The sequence below is a fragment of the Piliocolobus tephrosceles genome, chromosome X, assembly GCF_002776525.5.
Source record: "Piliocolobus tephrosceles isolate RC106 chromosome X, ASM277652v3, whole genome shotgun sequence".
NCBI lineage: Eukaryota > Metazoa > Chordata > Mammalia > Primates > Cercopithecidae > Piliocolobus > Piliocolobus tephrosceles.
Genome location: NC_045455.1, coordinates 73,467,779 through 73,479,813, shown reverse-complemented (window position 1 = coordinate 73,479,813; position 12,035 = coordinate 73,467,779). Strand labels below are relative to the sequence as shown.

At 37.6% G+C, this 12,035-nt stretch overlaps 1 protein-coding gene across 11 annotated transcripts in view; it reads right to left on the bottom strand.

Moving 5' to 3' along the window:
- The window catches only part of ENOX1 (ecto-NOX disulfide-thiol exchanger 1), a 566,136-nt gene that overhangs the window by 205,062 nt on the left and 349,039 nt on the right, over window positions 1–12,035 (bottom strand). For 9 of the 11 annotated variants that reach the window (XM_023187381.2, XM_023187382.2, XM_023187387.2 and 6 more), the window contains 2 exons: window positions 5,520–5,663; window positions 4,599–4,736 (listed from right to left, as the gene is read on the bottom strand). In XM_023187381.2, the coding sequence (XP_023043149.1) occupies window positions 4,599–4,736; window positions 5,520–5,589 (208 nt within the window). In that variant the 5' untranslated portion in view covers window positions 5,590–5,663. The remainder of the gene's footprint in view (window positions 1–4,598; window positions 4,737–5,519; window positions 5,664–12,035) is intronic. The other 2 variants (XM_023187388.2, XM_023187389.2) reach the window with 1 other exon arrangement.

The window sequence follows — 12,035 nt, the reverse complement described above, 5'->3', positions numbered from 1 at the left end:
ATTGTAAACTAGATCATGCAGAGGATATCATATGAGGCATAGAAGGATGGATGGTAGTGGAGAAGGATCTCCACAGTGAATATTTTAGCTTCTCATGAGAGGCTCACAAGTTTGTTTTTTAATTAATTTTTAAATTTTACTTTAAGTTCTGGGATACATGTACAGAATGTGCAGGTTTGTTACATGTGCCATGGTGGTTTGCTGTACCTATCAACCCATCATCTAGGTTTTAAGCCCTGCATGCTTAAGGTATTTGTCCTAATGCAGGCATTTTTTAAAGGCTAAATTAAGTTAGGAATTCTACATAGTAGATTCCACTCTTAGAGAACTACTTATTGCACATTAGCATAGTAAAGGCCTTGGGAAAACCCACAAAGAAAGCAATTTAGCTGTGTTTAACCCAGAGTTTGCCATCATTGTTAGGCCACCTAAGTGTAATACTTATGTCTCCACTCTACCTTACAACCACAATGGAACACAAATGTTCCAACAGACTAGTTTAAAAAAACCTGGATCTACACCAATGGACACAGTATTGACAACAATAATAAAAGGCAAAGGCAACAAAAAAACTTCACAAAACCAAAACAAAGTATGGGAAATACAACAAACAAGAAACAATAATGGAGGTAAATATCATCTCACAGAGCAGCCAGGACTTTGGAGTATGGGATTTAGGATTAGGGTATAACAGTATAATGGTATATTTGGGATAAAAGGAACAAATTCAATGTAATGATCTCAAGTAGCACTTCCTATGAAGAAGGTAAACAGAGAAATTCATAAAGGTGGGAGCAGAATCACGGTGTGGGGAACATTTGGTGATGATGAAAGGGGAGGAAAGTGGAAGAGGTGTCGCTGGGGAAGTACACGACAGCACATCTGAAAGGTATGCTACCACAGTAATGAGGGATTTGATTTCCTGGGAAATCCTTTTGATAAAATCAGAGGATATAAAAATTTTATGCCTTGCTTTGCTGATAATTTTAATCTCTCAATAAATTGAAGAAGCAGTGAGGAAAGGGATTTAGTGTCAGTTTAATTTCAACAAATATGGGAAGAATGGTTGGTCATTTAGAAATATCAGAAACTTTGGGAGAAAGCCAAGTACTCATAAAATCCAGCCTCTCCATAATCCTGTCAAAAATGTTTTAAAGAGGATTTCTTGGAAGGAAGGTTACACTAAATAATCTTTAAGTCCCTTCTGAAACATTAAAGGCTGCCTCTAACATTCTGCATTCACAGTGAAGAATTCCAGAGGTGGCCAGCATGACACCTGAGCAAGCAGTGGCATCCGTGGCTCTGTGGCTATGTGGAAAATAAACAATAGTGGGGCACACCAGATACAGTAAAAAGGGCATCAGATACGTCACGTAAACATAACAGAACTATAAGAACTGAAACAACGTGGTCTTAGAATAAAAATAGATAAATCAGTAGTACAGAATAGATACTTCAGAAATAGACAAAAATATGCATAATAATTTAATTTACAATAAAAGGCAGACTTAAGTCAATGGGGGCATGGAAAATAGGGAATATAACAACTTCCAGAGTGGGCAAACCTTTCCGCATTTAGAAATGGAATAAAGAATTCAAAAACAGAAAATTAAATATAAAAACCATAAAAAAGAACCAACATTAGGAGGCAAAACCTGGACTAGATAAACATTTTCAGGAAATATGAAGTCCAAGGATTAAAATGTTTAACAAATGCCCAAATATAAACAACAACAAAATTACCAAGAACCCTGTCTGATAAATGGATGCTATCCATTTATCAGAGAATAATTATTTGCAAAAGAGAAAATATGAATAGAAAATGAAGGAGAATAAGGAAATAAACAAGGGTAGTTATAGAATAATTTAAGATAAAATAATAGGATGCCATTTTTGCATATCAAATTAGTAAATATTAAGTCCTTATGTATATGTTGGGAATTAATCGACCAGTACTTAGCAAGAAACTTGAAAATGCTCATTTCTTTTGACCTACTAGTTCCACATGTAGGAGCCTATCCAATGGAAATAATTCTAACAGCTAAAAAGCCCCATCCATAAAAATGTCCACTGCAATGTTTTAAAGCAAAATGTTATTTGCTTTAAAAAAAAAAGCAAAAAGGAGAAAGGAAGAAATAAGAACAAAGGAGTAAGAAGACTATTTAATGTATGCTTACCATATGGAGGTTATATAAATTATCCCATTTAAATCTCACAGCAGTTCCATGAAATAGATATCATCACCATTTTATAGAAAAGGTAAGATGTTTTTGCATGCTCAGGGAGACTAAGTTCTTTAAGGAAACTTGGCTAGTTAACAGTGAAAAAATGAAAACAGCCTAAATGTAAATAGTAGAATGGTTAAGTAATCTGGAGATTTGATGAATTATTTTTAAATTTTTAATATAAAAGAATACAATGGAATAATAGTTTAGGATAAGATGTTAAAAATGCATAACAGAAAATGTTATATTCAGTGTGATCCAAATACACAGAAAAAAGACTGGAATAAAATATATAAACACTAACCAAACACAGCAGAACCTGACCCTGAGATTGTGTCAAGGAATGTAGTTGGCTGGTGGCCCTGAGAACAAAGCAAAGTGCAGTTAAATTATCAGGCTGTGTAAATGATGAAGGAAAGCCCAGAAAGACCCTGAAAGGCTCAAAAACAGTTTAAGCAATTTGGCTAACACAGGAGATAGAAAAAGTAATTCGGGGCAGATACGGTAAATCTTCTATAACGAGTAGGGCTGTAATTCTTTTCATGGCAAGTTGCTGGGAAAATCGTAAATTGGTCACGGTGAAAACGTCAGAAGACTCAAAATCACAAGAAAAAATAATGAATTATGAAGGTTTTGGCTTACTCTAGAAGTCGTACAACATTTTCTGAGAGAAGTAGGAGGTGAGACAAGAGTTAGTAACTTATGCTTTCTGAATATTTCAGTTAGGTAACTGGGGAAGCGGGTGGAAAAATAGAAATCTTTACTCTCAAGTTATTAGAAGAAAGTATCTGTCTAGGTAAGCTTTAGGGAAAAGGGGCCCGGGATAAACACACGTTCAAGCCACAGAAAATGTCATTTATGTATACCCACCTCCCTAGAGCAGACTAATCTTCAATTGTAAGAATTTGATAGCATTTTGAAGAATTTAATAAATATCCTAAATGTAATGTTTTAAAACTCAGCCTTTGTATTTCCTTTGTCTCCTACTTTCCCTAGTCTCTTATCCATTTTCATGTTCTTTCTTGTTATATTAAAAAAGAAACCATATATATATGTGTGTATGTATGTATACACATATACACATACACACATGTACACATACACACACACATATATATTACTATAATTAATTTGCAATTTTTCATTTATGGCCACTATTGACCAAAAAGAAACACAACAAAAAACAAATGCTTGGTCAACGCAGCATAAAGTGCACAGGTATGTGGGAGTAAAATTTAGCAACATTCCAAAAGCGATTGGTTTCTACTTAATGAACACCATCTACCCTCACCTACCTTGATGGCCAAAAGTGAAGTTTTCTTCTGCCATTGTAACCATGACTACTGCATAATGCCTGGTTGTCACTCTCCACTATAAATTCTGAGAGGGCAGACCATACCTGTCTTGTTTACTGCGGGAGCCCTTGCACCAGGACAGCGGCTCAGTGAATATTTGTTGAATGAATGAATGAGTGAGTGCATATATAAATCCTACTCATTTCTCCAGACTCAGCGCAAGCCCCAACTTCCTGATAACATCTTTCCTCAAAGCCCCAGTGACTGATCTGATTACTACATTACCAGTCTGCACCACTACTTAACACACCTGACTCTACACATCATTTTTATCATTGTTTTTCAGGTGTTGGTGTTTTGTTTTGTTTTTTCAATTTAGAGAGAAAGGCTCTTCAAAGACATTTATATACATATATATTTATTCTATTTCTCAAAGCACTTTTTACAGGGTACATGTAAAATCCTCAGCAAACACCTGTTAAATTCAATGATTAAATCTTTTAGATGACTTTTGACTTTGTGATATTTCTAAACATTTTCTCTTCTGAATGCATGCATTGTATTATGATTCCACCATGTGGTGGACAGAAAACAGGGAATTTAGTGTCACCTGAGCTGAGTCTATAGCTCTGCCACTTCAGTGTGGAAAAGGCACCTAAACTCTGCTCTTCTGTTTCTCTATTTGTAAAACGGAAACATTAACAAGAGCAATAACAACAAGAAATATCTACCTATCATAAAGGGAAGACAGTGCAATCAAATGGGATAATGTAGGTGAATGAGTTTTGCAAATTGGAAAACAAATATTAGCCATTCTATTTACCAATTTTAGAAATGCAATTGATGTTGCAAGACTGTGTATAGCAATAATAGTTAGCATGTTTTTTTCTGAGAATAGCTATTAGGTAGAAGAGAAAGGTGATGAGGAAAAGAATCTCAAGTACAACTTGCCAAACATGCCCCAGTCATAAATAAAAGACCATGTCCAACACTCGCAGTGCAGAGAGATTACCAGGCACCTGTCACCTACACCCTTCGTTACTGCTGCAAGCATCTCTGAAACCAGGAGAAAGCTTACCAGACACGAGCTGCTGTCCAGGCAACCCCACGGGAACCATGCCCAGGTTATTCATGGCTGTAGCCCAGGCTGTGGGATCTGTCACGGACATGTTGAGCTGGGTCGTGTCTATTGCTATACTCCCCAAACCATCAGCTGCTGTGGGGAAAAACAAACCATAATTTAGAGTTCATAGGCAAGGGTGTTTGTTTTAAAGAAAATCACATTTCTAGAGACGTGAGGCTTCATTTAGCACATTCCCAAACTACAAAAAAATAAAAAACTATAATCTACAGCAATGTTTTCTCCAGACATAAACATAAAGTGTTTCCAAATACTTTCTGGGAGAAAACTTAATGACATGTAGTTTATATTATACACAGCATGCTATTAAGGAGGTACCTCTGGAAAAAAATTGAAGAACTGTTTCTTTCTCCCAGTGAAACAACATTAGTTAAGTCACAAGGCTGAGAGGCAAAGCAGTAATACTCTCTTGGTAAAACAAGTTAATTGGCTTACTGTTTCTAGGTGTAATTCTTGAGCAGGCAGGCCTTCTATCTAATAAGAAAATCGTTGTCAAGCAGGAGAACTGGTCCTGACTGAATTTATTAAGTGTTACCTCCTAACCTATTCCCTCCTTTACAGACTTTTACATTATTACATTAAGAAAATGCAGGTGTCTACCTAAAGTGACTTTTCTGAAGGATTTCTAAATAAATAAACTTTAAAAACAAGTAGCACAAAGCTTAAGAAAACCCAACACAAAACAGAAAAATGTGTCAAATTTGACTTAGTGCTCTTTCATTGTTACTAGTTCTACAGACTGATTTCTTCAAGGGCCCAGGCTCCTGGTTCAATGCATAGTTTTCAAGGTGGGGCAAGTTTTCCACTAAGAACTCAAAAAAGCCTTGTTTGTGTCCTGTGCTGGCCGCTGGCATTTACCTGCAGCCATCATCTGAGGAAGCTCCTGGGGAAGCTGGGTGATGTTCTCACCTCCACCTGCATCTACCATTGAATTGTGAGCGTCCAGCGGGGCAGGAGCACTTTGATGGCTGAGTGCAGGGACCCCTTGGAGGTCATCAGATTCTGCAAAATGGGACAGAAGTGTGGTGAGAAACCTTAATAGTTAACTGAGATAAAACGTCAAGGAACAAACTGTTATCTATTCAAAATCAAAAACAAAGACCGATTTCCAGTCTCGGGCACAGAAGAAAGGCTGCTTCCCATCGCTCAGCGGCTGTCTTGTGGCTCAGTTATTAGAGCCCTGTGAGATGTGTGGGCCAACTCATCGAATCACCAGGAGCCGGGGCTAGCTGAATAAACAGCGCCATTTGTGAGCGCCTCAAAGGCCTTGAGAACTGAAGCACCTTCACAAATGGGGGCTTATCAGTCTCTGCACAGCCTCTTCCACACACACTAGACATCAATGGAGAGGGCAGAATCAGGGCTAAAGAAGTTTTTTTTAAGTTAAAAAATTAATTGATGCTGTTATTTTGGAAGATGGTCATCTGCGAAATGTATTCAGAGAGGATCAAAAGTTGGGAGGAGGAAGAAAAAAGCAAGAACCCATCACCATGCAGCTGGAAAAGGAGGGTACCTAAATTACAATAGTCGGGAAAGGCAAAAGAGAAGAATGGCATGCTGTCCACAAAGGAAGATCTAGAGGGTGTTAGGGAGGCAAAGGAAGAGCATTTGTTTTTTTTCAGCTCATTGGAAAGATAATTTAACTGGTCACAAGTTTTTTGGTTTGAATTTTCCTTAGAATTGCCCAGCTTATATATATATACACACACACATATATATAAAATATATATTATGGATAATAAAAAATATTATATATTTAGATTATATATTTAGGTATAATATATAATATATAATATAAAAAGACTATATTATATATAAATATGTACAAATATATTAACATACTTATCTAATAAATATAAGTAACAATTAAACATTAAAGTTACAAAGTTCTTCTCAATCTCACACTATTTATAAAATGCTATGCCTTCTCTCCACCCTTAGTAATGCAAAAACATAGAGCTTTCACATATATTTTAAGTGCACTTTCACCAGTTCAAAACTGGTGACATGACAAGTTTGATCTTATGTAGATTAGATATAACAACTAAGTCTAAATATTTATTTTTATTTTAGTATAAATTTAGAAGTTTTTCTAAACTATGTTCCTGTTAACGGTGATTTTATAATTAGATCTTATGGTTTGAAGTTTGAACCTTTTATGGCATCTCTAATGTGAAGTTTGAACCTTTTATGGCATGTCTTTTTGTTTCTTTCATTCTTGGGTATAAGAATCAGTAATTCCTTGAGTACTGTACTATCAAAAAGAACTTCTGATCAGTTGAGCAGAAGTTTAATTCAAACGGAAGCTAAGGGTTCAATTCTCAAGGATAGGTGAATAATGAGCAAATAGTTTTTATGGTCTCAACAAATCCCTATCCCTCAACTAGAGGGGTATGTAAGACAGTGTGGAATTTTTTCAGTTGTCTATCAGGAAGACGAATCATCATCATCATCATCCAACAGTGAATGATTCTAACTTTGGGAGCAAATTGTACTGAGAAGATATATTTTATTCCTTCCCACTATACTATCCAAATGAACTCAGACCCTGCAAGTGTATTGTGCATCGATTATCTTAGGCTATGAGTGCCATCAGACAAAGAGATTCTCACCATAGAAAATAAATTCAATAGCATAAGAAATGCAGAGCTAATCTAAATGTCTGGTCCATTCACCAACGATCTTTCTACGATGAAATCTCAAAGCACTTTTCTCTCTCTACTTCCAACCATTTCAGAGTAGCTTGGCAGAGTCAGGCTAGAATGTGTTCATTCTTTTGTTCAAATGGCCCTGTAGCAGAGCTGTTTCGGATCTCTGCAAGGTCACTATTTGTCTTACTTATCTCCCCAAATGAAGTTTAGCTGGCTAGCCTCCTTCTGCCTCAGATTCTTCCCAAATGGGCATTAATCACACATTTTTTTTCTCTCTAATGACTGCAGTTCTGGAACACTGTATCAGAGAACATCCCTCTACTTTGTAGGCTCATGACTTGTGCCTGACCCACCACATTTCACCTTGACTTTTTGCTATACTGTTTTAGGGATGGTTTTAGTTTTCCTTGACTCTCTAACAGTCTGTTCCAATGGCAGTTTTCACCTTAGTGATTACAGTCGTATAAAGGGGCATCAAGTGTCCCGGAGACCCATAGTTTCTACCTAACACTTTCATGGCCATCTTAACAGACTGCAAGTGTTTCACTGAAAACAGTAACAGACTGCTACTGTTCCACTGAAAACAAAGCATTGTTCTGTTGGCAAGATGTGGTGTATAAACCTAGATTTATCCCCCAATCAAACTCTTGTGACATTCAATGTATTACATCTTTTCAATCTCCCAATCCAATGGTTTTAATGACATACAACTTTGTGTAGCTACCATGTGCCTGGGATGGTGATTCTAAAGCAAGCTCTGTCACATCTTAGGAATTTCCAATAGTCTCAAGGCTGCCGTGACATTGTTCACAAAATTTAAATTGATTTGGTCACTCATTTTGGAAGAAAGGTAATACTTTTAATTAATTACCAACTAGTAATTTATGAATAGTTGCAAGAATGATTTTTGTACTTTGTTAGCATCTATTGTTCCCATTGAATACCTGCCTCTTTAAATGATTCAAGACCACAATGCCTAATTTATCATTCACATCAATTTCTCTGCCTTAGTTTTATTATTTCTAAAGTATAGAAAAGATTAATCTCCTTAGTGATGTTTATTTACACACAGAGATGTGGGGAGTTAAAAAATTACAGCTAATAAAGCACTCTGAATACAGTGGGTGATAATTATTATTATTTTATTTGGAAATGTAGTGTTTCCATTAAGGTACCCTGGGATCTTCGTGTTCTGGTAGATAATTATGTAATTAATTCTAAAACAGTGAATAACACTTGATATTTCTAAAAGTAAGTGTTGCCCTAGTTTTCTGTGCCACACCTCAGTTGGAGCACAATATTTCATTTTCCACCATGCCTTTATAAAATTACATGACGTAGGCTGGGCATGGTGACTCACGCCTGTAATCCCAGCATTTCGGGAGGCCGAGGCAGGTGGATCATCGGAGGTCAGGAATTTGAGACCAGCCTAACCAAAACGGTGAAACACCATCTCTACTAAAAATACAAAAATTAGCTGGCTGTGGTGGCGCATGCCTGTAGTCCCAGCTACTCAGGAAGCTACAACAGGAGAATTGCTTGAACCCGGGACACAGAGGTTGTAGTGAGCCGAGATCACACCACTGCACTCCAGCCTAGGTGCCAGAGTGAGACTCCATCTCTAAAAAACTAAATACATAAAATAACATAATGTAATTTAAGGCCGGGCACAGTGGCTCAAGCCTGTAATCCCAGAACTTTGGAAGGGTGAGGCTGGTAGATCACCTGAGGTCAGGTGTTCGAGACTGGCCTGGCCAACATGGTGAAATGCTGTCTCTACTAAAAATACAAAAATTAGCTGGGCATGGTGGTGCGTGCCTGTAATCCCAGCTACCTGGGAAGCTGAGGCTGGAGAATCGCTTGAACCCAGGAGGCAGAGGTTGCAGCGAGCTGAGATTGTACCACTGCACTCTAGCCTGGGCAACAGCAAGACTCTGTCTCAAAAAAAAATAAAAATAAAAACAAAATAAAAATAAATAATATCATGTAACTTAAATGATATATAAATATTTTCTCTCTAGGTTTTTTTCTGTCTCTGTAACTACAAAAACTTTCAAGTGATTCATGACCATTTATGAAACTGGCAGTTTCTACTTACAGCTTTTAACGAAGTATGAGCACCACCAAACAATCTGATATACGAACCGCCAAGGATAAAAGTACAGCCTTGTTTGGCCTTAACAGATATCTAACCTGTTTCCTGTAAAGATATATTCAAGTACAAAATCTCATGCCAATTTCGTAACTGTTCAATAAAATATATTTATGTTCAGTATTTCATTGGGGGTAGATAATGGGGCAAATAGTTTTTGAAACTTATCAAGTCTATGAAAATACTATTTGGCTTAAAAAATGGCACAGGTTTGGGAGGCCGAGGCGGGAGGAACACAAGATCAGGAGTTTGAGACCAGCCTGGTCAATATAGCGAAACCCAGTCTCTACTAAAAATAGAAAACTTAGCTGGGTGTGGTGGCAGGCGCCTGTAGTTCCAGTTACTCAGGAGGCTGAGGCAGGAGAATCGCTTGCACCCGGGAGGCAGAGGTTGCAGTGAGCCGAGATCGCACCACTGCACCCCAGCCTGGATGACAGAGTGAGACTCCATCTCAAAAAAAAAAAAAAAAAAAGGCACAGGCTACTCCCACTATTAATAATAGAACTTATTCTAACCCTCTCCAATTTCTATAGGTAGCAAGGATACACACATCATGAATAATAAAGCCTACCTGTAATTTTCCACAAAACACAGATTCCTATTAAAGGAGGGCAGAGATCAGTTAGGTATTGAAAATCCTTCTTATTAAAAAAAAGAAATAGACTGGGTGTGGTGGCTCATATCTATAATCCCAGATATGAGCTCATATCTATAATCCACTCACTTTGGGAGACCAAAGTGGGAGGATTGGTTGAACCCAGGAGTTTGAGACCAGGCTGGGCAACATAGGGTGATTTCATCTCTACAATAACCTTAAAAAATTAGTAAAGCATGGTAGTGCCCTCCTGTCATCCCAGCTGCTCAGGAGGCTGGGGTGGGAGGATTGCTTGAGCTGGGGAGTGGGGGGTGTAGAGGTTGCAGTGAGCTGAGATTGTGCCACTGCATTCTAGCCTGGGCGACAGAGTGAGGCCCTGTCTTAAAAAAGATAAAAAGCATGATTTTGTTTGATCTAAGTCCTTAGGTTTATACCTACTTCAATAACAAAATAATTATAGCAAAAATAAATCAGATTTGTTAATGTCTTGTAAAGAGTTGATACCAGGCCAGGCAAGGCACGGTGGCTCATGCCTGTAAAACCAGCACTTTGGGAGGACGAGGTGGGTGGATCACTTGAGGCCAGGATTTGAGACCAACCTGGCCAACATGGTAAAACCCCGTCTCTACTAAAAATACAAAAATTAGCTGGGTGTGGTAACATGTGCCTGTAGTCCCAGCTACCTGGGGGGCTGAGGCAGGAGAATGGCTTAAACCTGGGAGGCAAAGGTTGTAGTGAGCCAAGATCAAGTCACTGCACTATAGCCTAGGCAACAGAGCGAGACTCCATCTCAAAAAGAAAAAGAAAAAAAAAAAAAGATACCAAAAGAAGCTTATTTCATACAGGATCTGCAACTTTCTTATTTTATAAGAACTCTCCATTAGCATTATCATGGTATCTATTTATAGTAAAAAGAAAGATACATTCCACCCAAAGTTCACTCTCCTCTTCCATCACTAAGGAAATACCTAACTTCGATCTTCACATAGTCAATACCATACTCTCTTGAGGTTATGGAAATGTTCCACGGTTTAAAACAATATAGAAAACTGCGAAATAGGTATGCTTAACTCTTCAAATTTTTAAGCAACTGTCTATGAATAGTAAGGGAGATACTTCTGCTTCCTGTAATGGTAAACTATGTAACTGCAGATCAATCTTCCCACTGAGGAACAACTAAAAATCTTAATATCTTCAATCAGTTTTGTAAAATTCTCACTATCATCTCTTCAAATACAAAAGGCGTCCAAAGGACATTCTCTGATTATTGCAGCGGGTTACTAATCTGGCTTCTAAGGAGAATGGGTCCTGTTAACTACTGGTGTTTCATTTTATTGTTAAGGGAGGTGAGTGGAATCTGCAAGTTTAGGGGCAGAGTAGGAATTGCTCTGTAAAGTGTGGTAAAAGAAAACACAAAAGCTGAATGTTTCGAGGGGAAAGAAAGAAGGGATCTTTGGTGTCCATCCATGAAAAAAAGACAACTACAGAGAATATCAATGACTTATGAACAATTTCAGGTGGTTTCACTGGGAAGCATACAGTGTAAATCTCTCCTCAGTCCCTCCTCAGAAATGTCAGCTAAGTCTATGTTGCTCCTTAATTCTTAGATAGGAGTAAGTTTTGGGGGATTGGGGAGCACTTAGAGGGGAGTTTCAAGAAAAGAATGGAAAGGTAGCTAATAATGGGGATTTTTATAACATCCTACATGATAACGCATGATAAAGTCTCAAATCTGTTAAATACTGAGGATGGTGGTTATCTGTTAATGATCAATGTCAGCTGATTAATGGGAAATAATAGGATTAAGGTTTTGAGGAATAGATTTAGATTAGGCATATCATGGGGAATTTCTGATGAGATGACTGTAAAGTAGGAACATTATATCAAATAACATTAAAAAGCTCTTTCTCAGTGATGGCGAGAAAAGCCATTTCTTGGAAACAGTATGGGCAGAAGATGGAGTTGGACAAAGATCA